Genomic DNA, 20,955 nt, shown 5'->3' with positions numbered 1-20,955 from the left:
ATAGTTGACACTTTTTATATTATATATTAATATATATATATATATAAATGATAATAAAGAATGTCACTAGAAACGATCAAAGCTATAGTAACAATAATAACGTAGTATATAATAGTATATAACGTAGTATAATATAATATTTACAGAACTCAATTTGATAAATTAATGTTACAAATAAATTTTTCCCCAGAAAAATTCATGTCTTACAAAAAATTTAACAGAAGGCCTCAACAATTTTAAATACATGTAAGTTTTATATAATATGTTAATCTATTCTGGTCTATAGTATAAAGCAGTTTGTTTGCTTGCAAATATAATAAGTTTACTCTTGCTTAAAGCATGTATGATAATACACACACACGCACACGCACGCACATCATATATATGACATAAATTGGTATTACTTCTGTTTAAATCTTTCTGCATAAATAACATACATACATACATACATACATACATACATACATACATATGCATATATATAAATATATAAATATATGCATATATATATGACAAAACTATATACTGCTGTTCCATTTTCTATATGGCTTGGAGAATATATCATAATTTTCAATACATTTAAGATTGTACTCTCATATTACAAGCGTCATCCTGCGTATATCCTCTTTAACATTGTATATTATTTAAGTGGAATAATGTAAGAAATAATACTTGAAATTAGATTCTATATATATGGAATTCTAAATAAGAATTGTGTATTTTATAAGGAAGGCAATCAACACAATCCACCCTCATAATCATCGGAATCTTCATTAGTATCCAAATTGTGTAGAGTTGTATTAGATATCTCATCTTCCACTTTATCTGGTATTTGTTCCATTGTATCACTAGATACAGAAATAGTAGTAGCAGCAGCAGCAGCAGTAGCACCAGCAGCAGCAGCAGCAACAGTAGCAGCAATATCATTTTTCTATTGAATAAATAAACATAAATATATTTTTAATGCATATTTAAAAGAAAATTATAAATGTAAATATGCTCATCATATATATTTACGGGATTGACTTCAGCTTCAATTGTAGCTTGTCCAGTTAATTTGTTAGCGTTAGGTGATACATATGATTCTGCTGCATTTGCTCTAATACCTACAGGTGGTACAGCATATACTTGTTGTGGTAGAGGTAAACCTCGAGCAAGTTTTGCATATTCAACATCCATGTGTTTAATAAAAGGACTGTTTAGAGCAGATCTAGCTGCATCTGCATCTTCATTATCATATGCTTGTAAAAGCATTTCCAAAGTTTGAACCTATTTAATAAGTTAATGATGTTAGTTAAAATTAATTAAAGATAATTAGTAGAAAGCATTTTATATAAAACGATATTTATTTTTAAAAATACCTCAGGTGCATCACAATAATTGCCCCATTCTTTAAATGCCTTTTCTGCTGCAACTTGATCACCACGTGCTAATTGTACTAATACTAACGCTACTGCTAGACGGCCTACTGATGGTATATGATCTATTTGTTGATGCATTCCTATTTCTCTGCGAATGGCATCTGCAGCTTGATCATACATTTGAAGTTTTACCAAAAGCCTTCCTACTTTGCTCATATATTCTGCTGCTTGTCTTGGGCTATCTTCACCCTTTAATCGAAAAAGATTTTTTTATACAGTTCATATTAATATTATACAATAAGTAATTTATACCATCAAAATATCTGCTGCACGCTTAAACAATTCTAAAGCTTGTTCTGGCTGTGTGGATTCTACCATTTTTCCTGCCTTATCAAGTACTGTAGCACCTGATTCAGGTGAACCATGTTGTTGATATAAAGAACAAGAATTGTGTGCAAGTTTTGGTATTTCTGAAAGATTGCCCATTTCTTTGCAAATTACTAAAGTTTGTTCTATACTCCTGAAAATATATCTTGATGACTTCAAGCACAAGATAATATTAACACTTTTCTTTATAGTTAATAACAATTTAATACATATAATAATGAATACTTACTTTGCCGCATGAAACCATCTATAATATAATTCAGGATAATAAATATAATTAAATATATAATAATATCAATTAATTTTGCTACTATATATACATAATACGACAATATTGATTTATGAAAGGATACGCTCTATTTTGTTTGTAACAATCAGAAGCTTTCATCAAGCACTCTCTACATTGTTGATATGATTTGGCAATTCGAAAACAAGTAGCTAAAATGATTTAAAATATATATATATATTATTAAGTCACATCATTTGCAAAAGTGATCAATTATTTTACCTGCATGTGTATATTCATCAGCAGCAAAATCGAAATCGGGCTTCCATTTTAATAAAGAAGTTTTTAAACTGTAACAATTATAGCAAAACAAAAATTTTTTATTTCGTGTTGAAAATTAAGTTTTTCACATTATTTCTTTCGATATTCAATAATAATACCTTTTCTCGGCTTGCCGTATGTGAGCATTGCCTTCTTCGATCTTTGACATTTTTCTCCAAATGATGTCAGTTGATAATTAATCTTCACTTCGACAATTCCTTTTGTTAAGGAATAAAACAGTGTTCGATTCCGATATTACTTGTGACAGGTACTTCTTGTCAAGGTACTGTGCACTCTTTTAATTCCCTAAAATTGATATCTTTTAGTTAGAATAAATGTAAAACAAGATTTTTTCGTACTTAATATATTTGTCAACGCAAGATGGCGTTGTCCGACACAAATGTAATCGTTTTTATTGGTCCAATTTACAAACTCAGTAAATAAAAATATGATATATAAATAAAAGGTTAATTGCGATTGACTTAATTAATTATTATATTTATAATCATAAATTACAAAATATATTTCTTTTTGGTTTTGACAATAAATCAAAATAAGTTGATAAATGACATCTGACGGCGGATTATAGAGTATCTATAATACATTCATAATCCGTTCTATTTCATTTTCTTTAGTTTCGATATTATGATCGAACTTTTGTGATTGTTTACTACGATGGCCCTTAGCAGAAAACAGCGGGAAAGCAGTAAAGCAGTGCATTGTAAAACCTTATTTTTCGTTGGAAGTATTACATTTCGGAAGAAGTACAAACGTGCATGTACACATATAATATTAAATATTGAAGGTAAATGTAACATTTAGATATTACTTTAAATTTATACTTTTCTATGTGTAATGATATATAACCTATACGAACTGTGTATTATTTTGTTTGATAATATATATAAGTAAATATATATTGATAAAATATTAAATAAACACTAAACACACTTTATATTTATATAATTAAAATAAATATTATATAATACTTATTTTATTATATTATTTTCATTTATAAGGAATTATTTTTTTGATACATTCAACTTATTCGCTTCTTATTCTTTATTTTCTTTACTTAGGCTTTTACACAAAATAATTAAATGGCTGAACGATTAGAAGATTTAAACCTTCCAAATGCAGTTGTTACTAGAATTATAAAGGAAGCTTTACCAGATGGAGTTACTATAGGAAAAGATGCAAGAACTGCAATTGCTAAAGCTTCATCAATTTTTATTTTATATTTAACATCGTCAGCAAATATAATAGCCAAAAAAGCAAATCGTAAAACTATTAGTGGCACAGATGTTATACAGGCAATGGCAGACATAGATTTTGATCAATTTGTAGATCCTTTACAAGAATCCTTAGAAAATTTTAAAAGAACTCAAAAAGAAAAAAAAGATGCTACAACAAAGAAAAAACAAATCAAAAAAGACGAAGATGAAGTAGTTGAAGATGAAGATACTGGAAAGGAAATTACAACTTTATAACATAGTTGACAATAACTTTTTGTATTAATACTTCTAAATAATATAAAGTCAATTGCAAAAGTGCAGTTTTTTTATATTATTATATATTTATTATTATAACCATTATACATAATAATTATCAAATATAACAGTATGATGTTCACTTTTTCATAGATATATTTATTCTTTTATCTTGTGAAGAAGGGTAAAAGCATCACTTACATTTTATAATTACAATAATTTTTGTATATATTTTTTTATTATATCATTATAATGATATAATTCCGTATATTTTTTTTATCATACAGTTTAATAAATTAATTTTGTACATAACCAACTTATATCTCAATATTATACGAAATGTTTACAGTTACTATAATGATTATTAGTTATTTATAAAAATGTCATACAAATGTTGGTTTACAAACATTTTATTCTATATATTTTTAGCCGTTTTTATTAGAATAAATTAAATTTTGAAATTAACTTAGGTTACTTATTTTTGATTTAAATATTCAATATCATTTATAGAGCATGTAGAAATAAAGTTATATTAATATAGAATCACATTTAATATAAAACTTGAAAATTTTGTAACAGACTAAGATATTTAAAATCTTAATCTATTTAATTTTCATTATATTTGACTTAAATGCAAAATTATTTCTTATTCTACAATCTTTTATAGATTACTTAGAAAATTTGACTAACATATTTATTCTTGTTATAGAAATGTATATTGGAGACTGATATGTTATAGTAATATTTTATATATAAAACCTAGCTCTTCAATTTTAGTATGGTTTCTCCAAACTAAATATATAATTTTTGTATTATTTGATTATGTATGAGAAATTTTTTAAATAATATCCAAATTAAATAATATCCATTTAAAATATTACTTTTTATAAGAAACAATAGAATAAAATTATGATATCTATTTTTTCTAAATTTGTTTTGTGTGATCTATTTCCAGCAGTTTTTCAATTGAATAATATACATAAACTATAATATTGCACATATTTAGATTATTCCTAAAAATAAAATCTGTAGACAACATAATTAGAAGAGACCATTTTATTTAGTAATATTTAATTATATTTCAATAATAGAAAAATTATAAATCTTTAAATTTCACTTGAGTAATATTTATGTCATTTTGGCAAACTTCATCCATCTTAATTATTTATATTTTAAGTCATTAGAAAGACATGTATATGAATATGTAGTATTCTTATTTTTTTATTATGACCATAGATGCTTTTATAAAAGGAACATTTTTATAAAGTTTATGTTAGATTGTATATCTAATTTATTAATTAAATTAACGAAGTTTGTTATAGAGAAATATGAAATGCATAATAAATAAATGATCACACCTAAACACAATAGTAAACATAAGTTATTAGTAAAAATGTTGCATATATGTAATATATTTTCTTTTTATTATGTGTATATTACGTACTGTATCTTAAAAATAACCAGTAACTGGTTCTCTAATTTTTTAAAAAAGGCATCTTATGGCTTATGGCTTTAAAATTCTCATTTTGCGTTCTATAATACTTCGGCACATGGGACATTTCGATGAAACCATATTTGCACAATTTGAGCAACAACACAAATGTCCACATGGTAGAAAAATTACTTCACACTATAAAAATTAAAAACAATAAGAGTAATGATACAATAAATTATTTTCGTATATTTATTTATGTTGTGGTAAAGAAAGATAAAAGCATTATAAAAAATTAACAATATTTATCTAATAAAAAATATCCATTAGACTCACCTGTAAATCAAGACAAACGACACATTCAGCAGTATTAATACTTTTCGCAATATCAAGTTCGGGTTGATTATAACTAGTAGAAGCTTCCTCAGGTGGTGCAGAAGGCAATATTGATGAATTATCTTCATTTGTTTTTATTTCAGCCAAATAATTTTCAACAGCCATCTTTATAGCAGCGCGATCCCGTTCATTTGTTATACCAATCTGCAAAGTTACGTTTTAAGTTGTACATAAATAATTAAAAATATATTTAAATTATTAAATTAACTATTTTAAAAGTTTTTACTAATAAATATTACGAACAGCTTGTAACTGTTCATCATTAATATTTGGTAATAACGATGGTAATGTAGCCAAAAAAGGTAGGCAGTGTAGTGCTCCTGCAATTGCAACATGCCGCACTAATGTAGGTTCTAGCATTTCTAATAAACCCTGAGGACGAGTTTCCATTAATGAATGGTACTGCATTAACCAAAACTGACTGCTTCTTCTCAAATCCTTCAAAATAAATAAAAAATTAAAGAAAAATAAAATAAGCCAAATTGACATCTAAATAAAATAAAAATGAAGCAGGTAATTACACTACTAGATCGTTTTTGTTCAATATGATTAATGGTTTCCAGAAGTTGATCTCTTCTATTTTTTTGTTGTTCTAATAAACTGATAAGAATAGCACTTAATGCTACTCTTCGTTCAGCAATCTCATTCTGCAAATTCATAATGTTTTATGGATAAAGAAAAATAAAATCTATTATAAAATATAATTGACTGAATTTTCTTACAAGTTGTTGGTTTATTTCAAACTTTCTTCTTTCTAGTTCTATATTAGTTAATGCAGCTAATTGTGATTGGACCAAATTCACTTGTTGCATAATACTCCAAGATCTTGCATCACTTCGTTCTAATAAAGCTGCTACTGCAACCTTTTGCAACACTTCATCTTGACGTATTTTGTCAATAAGATCTTGTCTACTCTTTTCTTGATTTTGTACAATTTGTGCAAGATGATCATTCTGCCTTACTTCCCTGCATTATTAAAATTGTAACAATTGAAAAATATCTATTGAAATTATATAGTGAAATACTAACAGAGATAATAATGATTGTGCAGTATAATTTTTGTAGTTTGTATGTTCTTCCAATTTTCTTGTCCTATATAATTCCTCTTCCAATAATTCTTCCATTGCCACTAAAAAAAATATTTTATACATATATACACACACACTAATACTACTCATACTAAATTATTAAATATACAAAATTTACAAAGAGTATCCTTTGTACGAAATAAGAATTGTTCTGAATGACAAGATGATAATAATTGCATTTCTTCTTGTGCTTCTCGTTCTAATAGTTCAGCTTGAGTTTGCCTTTCTTCTTCACTATTTCTTAGAAATTCTTTTATTACATTATCAGCTTCTTTTTCAGCTAAAAATAAATGAATGTTATTGTTGAATCATGAATAAATATTAGATAATATGAATTATGCTTAAATTAGATAAAAAATTGTTATAATTTCTTAATTGTCTTTATTAATAAATTTAAAAATAACAATAAAATTGATATACCATTAGAAATGTAGGAAAGCAGACGTGCTCTATTAGTGTCCCTTTCTTTTTGTACTTTTTCTAATTTGTGTTCTAACTGAGTTTGTTGTAGAGCTAAGTCTTTTAACAGCTAGAATTAAGAATGCAGAACGCATCTAATTATAAAACTCTGCTTTATATCTAAGATAATGAATTTAACCCTTAGTGTCATATACATAGATTTGAAATACCTTCTTTTTATGTGACTTTAACATAGATTGAACCTCGATTTCATATTCTTTCTGTTGTTTTATATTTCTTTCTAATTCTAATAATGCAAATTGACGTTGCTCCTGTAAATTAAATAATTTTATAGTGTAAAAGTTTATATAAAAATAAGTGAACATGTATTACTTGAATAAAATTCAGAGAATTAATACTAAAATTGACTATTAATAGTCAACAAATAGTAAAATTGATTACTAATGAAATAAAAATAGTTATGTTAAATTATAATAAACAATAAAAAGCGATGATACTGATACAAAATATTCTGAAACATAAAAATAGCTATGCATGCCTTTGCTTTTTCTAACTGCTGCAATGTTTCCTAAAAACAGAAATAAGAACATTATGACATGCATTACAACACCGAAAGGCAAGCTGTCAACATGCAATACCTGCACTTCACTATTCTTATCATAGTATATTGCTTGTACATTTTCAGAGCTTGTCTCTCTGGACAAGTCATTATCTAAAACTGAATCTTCAGGGGAATATTCAATTCCAGATTCATTTGCTAAAAATGCAATGATTACAATAGTACCCCCACTCAAAATATCTCCAGGTGGATAAGATAATTTTAATCCATCAATATTTAAACTTGTTATTAATTGTAGGTAACCCAAAGATTTAGGGAGTTTTTGAAGAGGTTTATTGTAACTAATATCCAAAGTAATAAGATGCTGAAGTTTACCAATTACTTCTGGTAATTGTATCAAATTATTTCTTGATATATTTAAGATAATTAATTTATTTAAATGTGCTATTTCGTTGGGTAGTTTGCTTATATTATTTTCCTGTAGATATAATTCCTAAAGTATAAAGAAATTGTTTGTTATGTATATATTAAATAAATTATATATCTAGATCTTTTTTTAGATAGTATTTTTTTTATACTTATATGGCTTTTTTAACACGTTTTATTTACTTTTATATAGTTACAAACACACACTAATTAGTTTGCAGAAAATGTTACAAAAATCATGCATATTTTTTTGAAAAAATATTTTTTTAATTAGTTCAACATCAGTTTTATAATTTTTGTAAATCAATTTACATAATACTTTTTATATAATTCGCTATATAAAAAAAAATCTAGATATACTTTGCATCTACATTTAAATGAAATATAATATAATATAATGTATATATGCTTATACCTTGAGTGAGACAAGACACATAATGTCAGGAGGCAAAATATTAAATTGATTTCCATGAAGATCTAAGACAGTAAGCAAAGATAGATCATTCAAGTTACCTCCACCCGAAAGAGAAGATAACTTATTACAATACATCCATAGCATTTTCTTCCTAAAGACTTTGCATAACGAATAAATCCCAGGTGGCACATGTTTTAGGGCACATTCAGAGATATCAAAAACAGGTTCTGGATTTTCCCTTGCCTATCACATTTTAATAAATATAATAATTATTATGATGCATATAATATTGCTATGAAATTTATTTTGAATTTAAATATATTTTTTTTTAAAAAGCTTCAAAAAGAAATAATAATAAAAATCAATCATAAAATTATTGTCCTATTGATATCATAATTAATATTCAATATTAATATCATAGTAACAATCATGATTATTTTCAGTTACAGAAAACAAACTCATGCATCAAATCACTGTTATTGATGCATCATATTTTACATTAGGAATTGGTGAATACTTTGCAATCAACTCTCATCTTTTGTTTAAATACATTGTGTATGTACTAATATATTCTATATAATTTGAAAAACAATTGCAACAAAAGGATCAAATTGATCACGACAATTTACGTTATCGTGTAATGAGGATGACGTTAATCATTAACCTCCAATTATAATGAACACATACCAAATACAATTTATACTCAAGGCGAGCTTTGTAATCCATATTAACTTTGCTCCCATGTTTATTTATCAGAGACATTATTAGTCTTATGTGTCATGACAGCGATATGTGGCATATATAATTTACATTGTCATCGGTTTGCCTTCGATCGTCGTGACGCGATTTCGTTTGCTTTGGCGAAGCACGAACGGAGACACGTATCATCTGTCAAAGCATTCTTTTTATTCACGGTATAACTACGTATATTGCGTCTCTCGCGAACAAGTACGTTAATTGGCAATGTAGTCATTTGCTGTTTGAGTTAAAGGAACACGCACAGAACACCTCCCAGTCAGACATCGAACTAACGTTCGCTATACTTATTATATCCAACCAGACCAATCGCGTACGTGCTGCACAATGTACAGTTGCAGAGAATGTGTTCTACTATTAGTAAATGATGCTGTCAATGATAATAATGTCATTTTTCATTGTAACGTTAATTTCTAATTCTAAATGATACGCTCATTAAGAAATTCATCGAGACTTGAAATAAAAATATGTCGAATTTATTTTCGTGCCATTTATTTTTAAATTTATATTTTATTTTTTAATAACGTTGGCGACAGATTTCTTTCTTTTATATTTTTTCTTTTATACAGACAAAAATTCTAACAATTACACAACATTTGTATCATTTGCTATAAATTTTTTATGACAGAGATAGGTTTTCGTGCTCTTCTTATATAACGAGACAATCGATACACAATAATTATCACAATACTGACACAGGCTAAAAAGATATTCACAGATGGAAATAACAAATGTTAAGAAACGGTTTTTAAAAATTCTGCGAATATTCTTTCTGACGTAATCGATATTCCGTGGGTGTGAGCATTCCTCTGAAACAATATGTGTATAAAGTATATATGTATATATATATATATATATATAGAATAAACGAGCATTTATTTATTACAAATAAATTGCTTCTTCATAATATTACTTTAACATTGATTATTTCAACATTTATAAATAGAATAGTTAAAAATTAAATTATATAAATTCTAAATAAAAAAAAAGAAATTCTAGAAATAATTTTGTTAACACCTTAAAACTGTGTCGAAAGAAACGTTGACTCCTTTGTCACACATTCGTTTGTAGAGATGCCAACAATCCTTCTCTTTACGCGTTTGAAATCGAGGCTCCATTTCTATCGGTATTGTATCTGTGTTCTTTTCTTTCAAAGAAATTTCCGTGTTCGAATTGACCTTTTAATAGAGAAGTACAATGAATTATATAATGCGTAACTCTTTTTCGATATATTATTTATAATTAGGATCATATATATATATATATGTATATGTAAATTATCTTACTTTTGGAAGTAAAAATTTTGCAGTCATAGTTGTTCGACGAGCAACTACCTGATCGTCCGTTGCTATTGCTTCATTGTTCTTTTTCATCTCTATCATCGTTGTTTTTTTATCAAGGACACTGTAAAAATATTACGGTATATTAGAATTGTTAAATTAGTAGTGATCATATCGTTTATTCAATCTATTCATAGTATTATCATCTATTCATATATAGTATTATATCAACTAGTCAAGAGTAGTAGGAAAACGTTCGATTATTATCGAAGATCCCTTTCAATACCGAAAAAAAATTTATATAAATTTACATTGTAAATTATTCACATAAAGTGGAATAAAATGAGAATGGCCGTACCAGTATATTGTAGCTCTTTTGATAACGTTGTATGTATATCATATCGACCCAGCTCTTTTTTTTTCTCGACTATCGTAAATCATGGAATAATCAAAGTGTATTTCGTGACCTTTATGAAATATTAAAATGCGGATATCTTCGAAGAACCAAGTTCATTATGGTAGAACCTACGCGCATCGTCTATGTACACTTTGTTGAAAGAAGATGCACGCTCGAGTTGTAATTGTGCTTTTACTTTACTTATAAATAATAATGTAAATAGGCGCAATGTTAACGAAGTATGTGATAACGGATAAGATTAATTTTAGAGATCGTATTTTTCTGGCTTTTTCAATGAATTAGCTTTTTATTTAACACGACTATTTTTATAAAATAAATCCGTAGTAATATGTATTTTTTTTCTTTTATCAGACAAAACAGAAAGACTTACGTTATCGTTGAAGTATTGCGTATTCTATGTGACTTCTTTTTCATATCATCCACATTTCCGATTGGTACGGCTAGACTTCGCATGTCATGCTCCATCAAAGGAACGCATAAAGACTCGCTTTCATCTTGGACAAACGATAGCATTGGTAAAGCCGTTTTGATTTCGTTCGATTTCCAAAGAATCGATTCCTTACTCGTTCCGTATTCTTCAAGATCTTCGGAATCTTTTATCACGATGAAACGATTTTGAGAGAGGCTATTTTTTGTTTTCACACAATCAAACTGCGTTTTTTCCAAGATGGTATCCTCATCGAAGGAATCTCTTTGAAAAGAAACTACAAGATGCTTTATTTATTCATTGCACATTTGTTTCTTGTTATTGTCTAGTAAGATTTATTTTTGATAGAAACAATACGAATGTCGATTGTAATTAGAGAATATTACATTCATTTAAATTATTTTGCATATTATAATATTTTTGAAGATATTGTCATATTGAAATCGTATTAGAAATTAATTTGTATATTGATAAATTTGTTATGTAATTTTCATAAACAATCGTTTAAGGTAACGGAAAAATGAGAATCGATATAACGAGCGAAATTAAAACTTCAAAAAAGATTTATCGCTGTTCTTATATGTATAAAAGTACCCTTTGTTAAGTGTTAAGAAGTCCAACACGTTTTTCAGTTTTATTAGTTCGTTTAAAACTCAAATAAAGTAATTATTGTAGGTTGATTGAGCGTCGAGTTTCAATGAGATATTTTGCTCCATGAAGGGAGGTCCTTGAGGGTTAATAGGGTTGAGAAGAAGTTTGGTCGATTTAACATGTTCAATCGATTATAAAGATAGTACGAAGAAGATAGACAACGCTTTATGAAGAAGACCTTTTTGATAACCGTTAGAAATGGCATCATAGACAAGTACATACTGCAGTTTTCTATGCTTATGTAACAAAAGTCTTTGGTCGTAATAGCATGAATTCATTTAATTCGAAGAAAATATATCAGTTTATCGTGTCTATCTAACATTGATAGATTGAAAACTCTTAATTTGTTTGAAACTACACGATTCAAAAGTTTAATCCTAGAAAATATTTCGACAGTTCTATTAAAAATATCGATCGAATCGTTGCATGAAAATTTTTCATTTATGATTAGTTTGATTCATGTACGATATCTAAGCACAGCGAACCAGCGAAAAGATAATTTATGGAATGTGTGCGTCGCGTGTCTCGCACCCTTTGTAAATTGTTCCTTTAATTATCGTTGCACGCCTCGCCTCATTGTTACGCCTACAGTTCATCGAATTCCTACTCGGCGTTTATCAGTTTATTATGCGAATGCCATTTATTACACGGATCGTCTCAAAATTTGAAAAAGAGGTACGATATCAATAAATCAATAAAAAATGTATCGAAAAGTAAAAAATTTATGACATTATTAAATTATTTTAATTGTATTCTTTCTATATATTGTCCAATATTTTTCATTCATTTTCACATTCGAGTCGTCAAACTTACCTGATTTCACAGGTTTCTTGATATTTCCTGGAATCGGCGTTGTCGAAGTTTTTATGATTGGCGCTGTAGTTAATTTTTCTCGTAACTGACTGATCAATTTAGCCTCGTTCGGGGAATTTTCGAGATCACTATCGCTTTCGGTCGAACTAACTAAGGAAACCATGGTAATGACATCGTTTGATTTCCCATCGCAATCTTTCGTAGATATTCTACATCGACCTCGTGAACCATTACATTGTTCATCTTTGCAAGCAGATCCTACGCTGTGTTGACGCTTCTTTATATTTTTGAAACGTTTTTTTATCGGAGCTGATCTTATTGATCGAGCATAGGACGGCTAATAGATATTGGGATAGTTAAATTATTGCAAAAAAATTAATTACTAGCATCTCGAAAAACTCTTTAATATATTACCTTTGATAGAATTTCTTTTTTTTTATCGGTAACAACTTCTTCCTCGTTAACTTTTCCTTTCTCATTAATTTGGTTTGAATTTTTTTGAACTGTTTCAGCATCAAAGGTATCTATGACGATATTTACTTGAATACGAGATGAACTTCGGCCTTGTAACGGTGCAGAGCTACTTCTTGACTTTCGATTAGGCTTTTGATCGTTTACACTTTTCATCGCATTTTGTAGCCCATTCTTAGTTTCATTCTGCTTGATTTCCATTGTTCTTTTACACGAAGAGCTTCTTTCGATCGAATTTAATCTCGATGGAGTATCGGTATCGTTCGATATTCTCGAGACAGCAGTCTTATCAATTTCTGTGTATAGAAATGCTCTTTTTGTACCGCTTTGAAAATTGGCACGTTTTTGTTTCGCCGAGGCTGCTTCGTTTTGTGTTTTTAAAACATTTAATGTGGTAATTTCGGATTTTAATGTTGGTAATTTTATATTATCTTCCTTCTCGATGCACACTTTTTTTTCGTTTTCAATGGATTGATCAGCTGAAACCTGAAAGAAAATAATTATACAAGAAGATTTATTGTTAATAGGATCATGTAAAAGTTATACCTCGATTGTTTCTTCTAGTGTCTTGTTAGTGTTGTTTTCTACATACTTTATCCTCTCGATCGGCCCAGAATAACAAACATCATTTTGAAGCTTCACCGAAGAAGCTTTAACAACTTTAAAATTGTCCTCGATCGCTTTCGTTTTTTTTGGTCTTTTTGTTTCTTCGATGTCCTTGTTCAAATCCGTTCTACCCCCAAGAGAATCCGTATGCTTCGTTATTTGAATTTCATATGTATTATCGCTGCGAGAAATATCCGAATTATTGAAATCGGTGATAAGATGTCTATCTTTCGTTGATTGAAGAATTTCGCTTTTGGAGATAGGTGTCTGCGGTTCCGAAATAGTAGTATAATTTGATGATTCAGAATCGCATCGTTCTTCGACGACACCATGCGCCAAAAATATATCGATATTGGCTTTATTTTCTTCGCGATGTTTCCATGCAAGTCTTAGTCTTTCCGTTAACTCTTGCCTCGAGTAAAGTATTGATGCCTTCTCTTCATTTACAATCATATTCCTGGTTTGAGATTTCTTCAAGGCTGACTTCGACTTACCGGTAATTTGTCGTGCAACGACTTCGACATGATCAATGCTGTCATTTTCGCGATGTCGTTCGCCCCAAGCTATACGCACCTATAAGATTTAATAGAATTTTTTAATTATAAAAAGAAAATAAAAGGAATTCGATTCGTAGATTAAAATTGTTTACGCAGTATAATTAACACAGAACAATATAAAATTTTCTATTTTTAACAGAATTATAATACTATTAAAGATTGAATCAATAAAGGACCTTTGGTCTTAAAGATCCTGATCTCGAATTAGCACGATTTCTTCCAGATCCAATAGGATCGCCATGAATCTTTGGCGATTTCTCATCGTCCGACGTTTTTTGTCGTCTTATTTGCCATCGCCGCGATATAGGCGATTGTAAAGAGAGCTGACGAACTCGAGCAACCGATTTACGAGTTTCTGACATTTGTATTTTTCTGAATATAAGCATGATTAACGTCTTTAAATATTTTCATTCGATATGATGGAAAAATAATAAAGAATATTTTTCCTATGTATTTACAACATGATATGTCTATACCTTTGATAATTCGTACGATTATGATTTTCCAAAATAATTGTTGGTAGAATATTTCTTCACATATGTTAGTAACGATTCGAAGTGAAAACTCTTCTCTCATACGAATGAACGAAGATATGATCGGATCATTCGCATCGTGTTCACAGCACGATCGAATGCCGACTGACGAGTTTCATCCATTGCCCTCTACTATGATCGTTTACAACTACTAACTTACTCGCGATTCAGTACAGAATTTCTACCACCCTCTCACCGAAAGGAAAAGGAGGGTGGTCGAGCAGTAAGTTGCTTTTTTGTTCTTCGTGCAGTTGGTCACGTTATATCCACAACGGCAATTACCTTGAACTCGTCTATACCTTCAACGGATTTTCCGAGGTATTCGAACTCAAGAATCGATCCGTGTTTCATAATTCACGAACTCGCAACTCGAGTTTGAGTTTCTTACAATTAGTTGAGAAACTCGGTATAAGCGCAGTTTTTGCTTTTTCTTTTCTCCCGATCATTGTACTTAAAAACTTTTTTAAATTTGCGACAATCAACTCGATATCTATCTCGTTTCCACTATCATGATATTTTTATTGATATTTTTGAATATTATATTTTAGATATTATAGATTTATAGGATATTTTAGATTTTATTATAATAGGAAAAATATAGGAAATCGATTGATCACGGAAGAATATCGTTTATTTAAAGAGAAATCTTCGTTATATATCTTTATTAATCTTTGATACTTAATCGTCACCATATGAATTTAAATTGGTCTTTCATCAATACATCACCTCGAAGGTGCAATACCTCTTTCCTTCTACTATCTATGTGCTATATAAAATCCTCGAAATCACTAATAGAACACTCGAAGGTCTACCGGTCATCCGAGATTATTGATCAAAACTACTTCGTGATCTGGCAGCTTGTTGTCTGTAGTTGCCATGACATCAGCCCATCATACGAATTTACTTTTCCCTTTTGTCTTCTTGTCTGTTACTGACACTATGCCATACTTTCGATTAATATGGCAGTTCGTTTGAAATCGAAGTTCTAAGCATTATATTAATAGTACATATGCAGAGTTAGTACGATATCATTTCAGTATCAGTTAAAATATTCTAAATGTTTTCATAATGCTTTATAATATTTGTTTAAATATTAAAAATAAAAAATGATCCTCATTATTATTAATTAAAAATAGAACTTTGTAACAATTTAACATAAATTAATAGAATTATTCTATTAATTTTTATTTATATAAAAGTTTTTATGCTTAAACTGTACATAAATGAATGAAAAATTTACTTCTTTTAAATTAAATATATATAGCGTATAAACTGTGTTGATAATACAGTTAGGGAGTAATAAGTCAGTATTCGAGAAGATTGGTATTAATATTTAACTGTCCTCTAGCGTCTAAATTTTATATCAGATTTTGTAATTACTAGCGCCACCTAGTATGAACGTGAAATAAGACGACAAATGTGGAGAATTGTTTATGTGCGATTTATTATTTATATTACGTATTTGGAAATTGTATACAGTACATAAGAACAGTATGTTTAATGCTTTGATATTTTTATATTATGTTCGTTTGAAATCAATGTGAAATAGTTCTTCATGTAGGATACATTTTTATAAACTGTAAGTTTTCGCTATATTCTTTATTACATCAGCATGTTAGAGTTTTCCCGCCTATTTGTTTGATCATTAATTATTGTTTTTTCATATAAAATTTATTCTCATAAACAAATAGTATTATAAACAAATATTTTTTTATGGACTCTATAATTGTTTTAAGAGTAGTACGTTTAATTATGACTAAGAAATCATTTTTAGTGATTCTAATGTTATTCTGATTTGTTTCTCATAAAGAAAGTATATAATTAAATATTCTTAATGTCGTATGTAGTAACAAAAAAATTAAAATATTAAAAATATAACTATATTATTTTTATAGGTTCAATTTATTTTAAAGCGGAATGATTTTATAACAATATTATATCAAATATTTATAGAAATGGCAGATCAAAATTCATTTGAAGATCAATTCAATAATACTATATCTTTTACTACAAGTGATATTGATGCCGAATCTCCTATATCACAATTAAAGATATCCTTTGATAAAATTTACAAAATCTGAGTATCTTACGTGAAATAAAAATTAATATTTATGTTTTCCTTTATTTTTTATATTTTATTGATTATACATGGCATTGGAGAGTGCAAATCCAACGTTTGAGATAGAGGAATGGCAGCAATTGTTAGAGAAATCTTGGTCTACTTGTAAGAGAGAGTTATTAGAGGAGAATTTCTTCAGTCTAATTTTACCTATGGTTCATTCTCTCCTATGTCGAGTAATTTTTAATTTGCTTGAACTATATTTCATTTATATTGAAAATATTCATATATTTAGCTTTTTCTAAGAATAAAATAAATTTATACTTAACAGATTTTAAAACAAATTGATATACTTTTGACAAATACTAAAGTATCCAATATTTTGAATAATATAAAAGATAAATTACTTAATTGCGAAGGTATATTGCATTTTTATCAAAAATCTGTGGAATATGTATCTAGCTTTGGGAAGGTTTCCATTGAATATGTTAAATCGCTACCTGATATTTTACCGTCTTCTATAAAACTAGTTTTTGAACATTGCAAGACAAGGTAATTTATCAATATAGTAGTATATTGTTTACTGAATTAATTAATTATTATTTTTCTTTTTTTAATTTTATAAATTTTCCTATACTAAAATTATTATTTTTTAGTTCACATATTTATGGAAAAATTTTCAAAGATTTATCGAAGGAATTAATGAGTCTTTTCCGAAAAGCAAGTGGAATTCTTAAAATATTTTTGACTATTTTAGAAGATGTCATTATTTATGATGTGAATATAGAATCTGAGATGGCATCATTATTAAACGGTACATAATTTTATAGGGTTTATGTTTTTTAATACATAGCATGTAAATAAAAGTTACAATTAATCTTGTTTCTTGAATAATCACTTTTTGCTTATTTTATTATATAGTAACAAAATTACTTGGTGCTATTGCTGCAAGTTCACATGGTCTAGATTTAAAAACTTTTGTGGGAACAACAACATCTTTTGCTAAATTAGCTATAACTTATTGCAGTGATATCAAAACAACATCTCCAGAAAACGTTATTACATCATTTCAACAAATTACAAAGGAAACCAATATTTTATATTCCACAATTTTGGTATTAGTATTATCATTTCTTTTTATTATTATTTGAGTTGTAATTGTGAAAGTTTATTTATATTTACTTTATAATCAGGATCCAAACAGTAAAAACGAAGAAAGGACATTAAAAGGTGCTAGTATAATTTTAAATATCATTACTAAATTGACTTCAGCTTACTGTAAATATTTAAGTAATGATATTCTCTTTACATTGGTTGAACTTCTATTGCACCTACATAAGTATATCATTTTTTTAACTTTTTCTAAATTTATGTAAAACATAATATACTGGTTTAGAAGATAATGCAGAAAATATGCATTGTTTAATCTAGGTATACTGCTTTCTTAATGGACAGTATAGCAGTTGATATGCTGAATAATAATATATCATCAGGAACAATCCTTCTTCTAAATATTCTTTTGAAAAATAGCAACTTTAACCAAGTTCGTTAATTTCTTGAGTATTATTACTTTTTATTAGATAACTGAATTTTTTTATCTTACATTAAACTATTTTAGATTTATTTTCAATATAGACTAAAAGAGGATGTTGATAAATTAGGTTTCCATTTACTAACACTTGCAATTTTGAAAGCAATAAACACTATTCCTTATGATAAATACTGTAAGTGGATCTTAGAAACACAATCAGTACTCGACATTATGTTCACAAATTTTGATTATTGTAAGTGATTATATTTTTTTATAAATAGTAATTTAGATTATTTTTATGCATTTGTATGATTTTTGTTCTACAATAACATATTTTTTTACGAAGTGCAAGAAGAACTTTGTGTTGGAGAATTGCAGCTCTCAAGCAATTACAACTTCGAAGAAAAAGCAGGTCCGATCGATCTTTATACAGCAACTTTGGTATCGATTTGCAAATTTATTATTTCTATGCCTTGTGAAAATTTCCATATTGTTGAAAAGATATTACTAAAAAATCTTTTGAGCGGAATTTTTTGGAATTCCTTACTTAGTTCTGACGTTTGGTATTGCATAGGACGGTTAGTTAATCATTTCTTAATAATATTTAATTATTATATATTATTATATATTATTTTCTAACTATATCGAATTATTATTTGTAATTTAGAACATATTATTTTTTTTCTTTCAGTTATAGCTCACCGTATTTATGTAGTTCTCACGTGAAATATTTAATGCACACATATGCCATTTTGGCCGAACGTCGCAATTCTCTTGAAGTGTGTGTTTTAAAGAATTTAATTAGTAGACTTTATACTTTATTGCCAGAAAACGAAAAGCATTCTGTAGTATTCGAATTAGATGATATAGATGCATGTTTATGGTTACCTTTTTCACGATTGTTACCATACAAAACACGTATGATTATATGCGAACGCTTAGCTTTTAGTGTTACAAACATTTCAAATTTAATCGACAATTTTTTACAACAGCCTAGTGCTAGACATTGGTTTCAATTGGTAAATATAGTTTAAAGATCTTAATGGTAAATTTTTTTTATATCAAGTATGAATTTGTGTTTTTATTTATATTATTTTTATCGTAGACAAAATTAATACCAGCAGCGAGCAAATTTTGCAATATAACGGAAAAAGAAATGATCGATGTTATATCCAAATTATGGAATTTTATTACAAATATCATTGAAGGATGCGATTATAGATATTCATTCATATTATCTGATTTTTCTATAAATGTACTTGATGGTACTCAACACGACTTTTTTTATCAAGATTCTGTATGTATAATTCTCTTAATTTCGTATTTGAAGAACAAGAATAAACATCGATCTATACAATTGTTTTCTTTTTTTTTTTTTTTAGATTTTAAATGCTATAGCTAATTTATCTTTGCACGCATTACCTCATGCAAAAATAAAGATAGCGTATTATATAGAAGATTTAGCTATGACATTTAAGAATGCCCAACCTAAAGTGATCAACGGGTTCGCAGAGCTAAATTGCAGATTGTTAGAGGATGAAAATCCATGGGTGTCTCAAGAAATGCTCGAAAGTTTCGATCGTTTGGCACATATGTGTCCTAACGAAGAACTTGTGGCAAAGGTTGCAAATGCGATTTCCAGAAAATTAACGATTTGCGATTCCGTGCCTGCATATTTATCTTATACACAATATTATAAATTGCAAGATATTTTAAATGTTAAATCTTATTTGATGTGTTTAATCAAAGAATCTAAGAACGACAATACGAAGCATATATGTGTGGTTTTCCAAGATTCTAAGAAAGAGGTAAAAATACCAAGGATAGAATCAGAGAAAATGAAATATGAAAATATGTCGAAAGAACTGAACGAACGTGTAAATAAGATATGCAATGAGTTAGAAAGTATTATAAAACGAAAAAGTGATATCAATGATGCTACTTTACGAAATTTGCGAGCTGTGCTCACAATGCTTACTGAGTAATTTGTTGAAATAAGTCATATATAGATAATCATATTGTAAATACATTACAAACATTTAAAACCTGTGCTTTATTATTAGCAATTAAAAAATTGCAATATATCATAGCATTTGATAGAATTTTATACTACATATAAGAATCTTGACTTTTCTATTGGCTATTTGATGCATAATAAAGTTTATATTTTTGATATACATAATATATTATTATGGCATTATTTAATACTGAAATAAATCTAAATTGTTTGAGTTAATTCACAGTCGCAGGAGAATATATTACATATGTATATATTCAAGATATGCGCACACACATTTAAAGACATTTACATGTCATTTACATTTAATTATTT

The 20,955-nt window shown here is 27.8% G+C and overlaps 5 protein-coding genes across 10 annotated transcripts; 2 read left to right on the top strand and 3 right to left on the bottom strand.

The window, feature by feature from the left end:
* Positions 1-610: 610 nt before the first annotated feature.
* Positions 611-2,651, bottom strand: LOC124424702 (gamma-soluble NSF attachment protein-like). The gene is made up of 8 exons (XM_046964107.1): positions 2,415-2,651; positions 2,257-2,324; positions 2,102-2,186; positions 1,978-1,995; positions 1,674-1,881; positions 1,362-1,610; positions 1,018-1,269; positions 611-931 (listed from the first exon to the last, which is right to left on the bottom strand). The coding sequence occupies exons 1-8, from the start codon at positions 2,462-2,464 to the stop codon at positions 737-739; spliced, it is 1,125 nt and encodes a 374-aa protein (XP_046820063.1). The 5' UTR covers positions 2,465-2,651; the 3' UTR covers positions 611-736.
* Positions 2,652-2,913: 262 nt separating this feature from the next.
* On the top strand, positions 2,914-3,850 carry LOC124425183 (DNA polymerase epsilon subunit 3). Its single transcript, XM_046965177.1, has 2 exons — positions 2,914-3,100; positions 3,375-3,850. The coding sequence occupies exon 2, from the start codon at positions 3,396-3,398 to the stop codon at positions 3,783-3,785; it is 390 nt and encodes a 129-aa protein (XP_046821133.1). The 5' UTR covers positions 2,914-3,100; positions 3,375-3,395; the 3' UTR covers positions 3,786-3,850.
* A 976-nt stretch (positions 3,851-4,826) lies between these two features.
* On the bottom strand, positions 4,827-9,547 carry LOC124425176 (E3 ubiquitin-protein ligase LRSAM1-like). 4 transcript variants are annotated; one of them, XR_006942445.1, is made up of 14 exons: positions 9,209-9,546; positions 8,522-8,764; positions 7,760-8,173; positions 7,660-7,689; positions 7,331-7,432; positions 7,122-7,230; positions 6,820-6,981; positions 6,643-6,742; positions 6,336-6,579; positions 6,135-6,260; positions 5,857-6,051; positions 5,554-5,757; positions 5,230-5,415; positions 4,827-5,143 (listed from the first exon to the last, which is right to left on the bottom strand). XR_006942445.1 is itself a non-coding variant. In XM_046965146.1 (13 exons), exons 1-13 carry the CDS (start codon positions 9,281-9,283, stop codon positions 5,290-5,292), a joined length of 2,130 nt encoding a protein of 709 aa, XP_046821102.1. In that variant the 5' UTR covers positions 9,284-9,546; the 3' UTR covers positions 4,827-5,289. The 4 variants fall into 4 exon arrangements, 3 of the variants coding, with proteins under 3 accessions (XP_046821102.1, XP_046821103.1, XP_046821104.1); XM_046965146.1 differs by having other exon boundaries at positions 4,827-5,415; XM_046965147.1 differs by lacking the exon at positions 7,660-7,689 and having other exon boundaries at positions 4,827-5,415.
* A 292-nt stretch (positions 9,548-9,839) lies between these two features.
* Positions 9,840-15,124, bottom strand: LOC124425174. The gene is made up of 9 exons (XM_046965143.1): positions 14,977-15,124; positions 14,677-14,872; positions 13,884-14,516; positions 13,281-13,823; positions 12,867-13,203; positions 11,346-11,679; positions 10,564-10,681; positions 10,295-10,455; positions 9,840-10,086 (listed from the first exon to the last, which is right to left on the bottom strand). Exons 2-9 carry the CDS (start codon positions 14,860-14,862, stop codon positions 10,026-10,028), a joined length of 2,373 nt encoding a protein of 790 aa, XP_046821099.1. The 5' UTR covers positions 14,863-14,872; positions 14,977-15,124; the 3' UTR covers positions 9,840-10,025.
* LOC124425173 (uncharacterized protein C1orf112-like) lies at positions 12,711-20,848 on the top strand. Of its 3 annotated transcripts, none has more exons than XM_046965140.1 (13): positions 12,711-12,728; positions 16,987-17,084; positions 17,182-17,328; positions 17,424-17,644; positions 17,749-17,906; positions 18,014-18,207; positions 18,286-18,431; positions 18,524-18,635; positions 18,711-18,876; positions 18,970-19,201; positions 19,315-19,642; positions 19,729-19,920; positions 20,006-20,848. In XM_046965140.1, the coding sequence occupies exons 2-13, from the start codon at positions 16,989-16,991 to the stop codon at positions 20,606-20,608; spliced, it is 2,595 nt and encodes an 864-aa protein (XP_046821096.1). In that variant the 5' UTR covers positions 12,711-12,728; positions 16,987-16,988; the 3' UTR covers positions 20,609-20,848. The 3 variants fall into 3 exon arrangements, with proteins under 3 accessions (XP_046821096.1, XP_046821097.1, XP_046821095.1); XM_046965141.1 differs by lacking the exon at positions 12,711-12,728 and adding an exon at positions 15,335-15,351; XM_046965139.1 differs by lacking the exon at positions 12,711-12,728 and adding an exon at positions 16,411-16,612 and having other exon boundaries at positions 16,929-17,084.
* Positions 20,849-20,955: the final 107 nt, after the last annotated feature.

Source organism: Vespa crabro, chromosome 6 (genome assembly GCF_910589235.1).
Source record: "Vespa crabro chromosome 6, iyVesCrab1.2, whole genome shotgun sequence".
NCBI lineage: Eukaryota > Metazoa > Arthropoda > Insecta > Hymenoptera > Vespidae > Vespa > Vespa crabro.
This window is presented reverse-complemented; position numbering and strand designations above follow the sequence as displayed.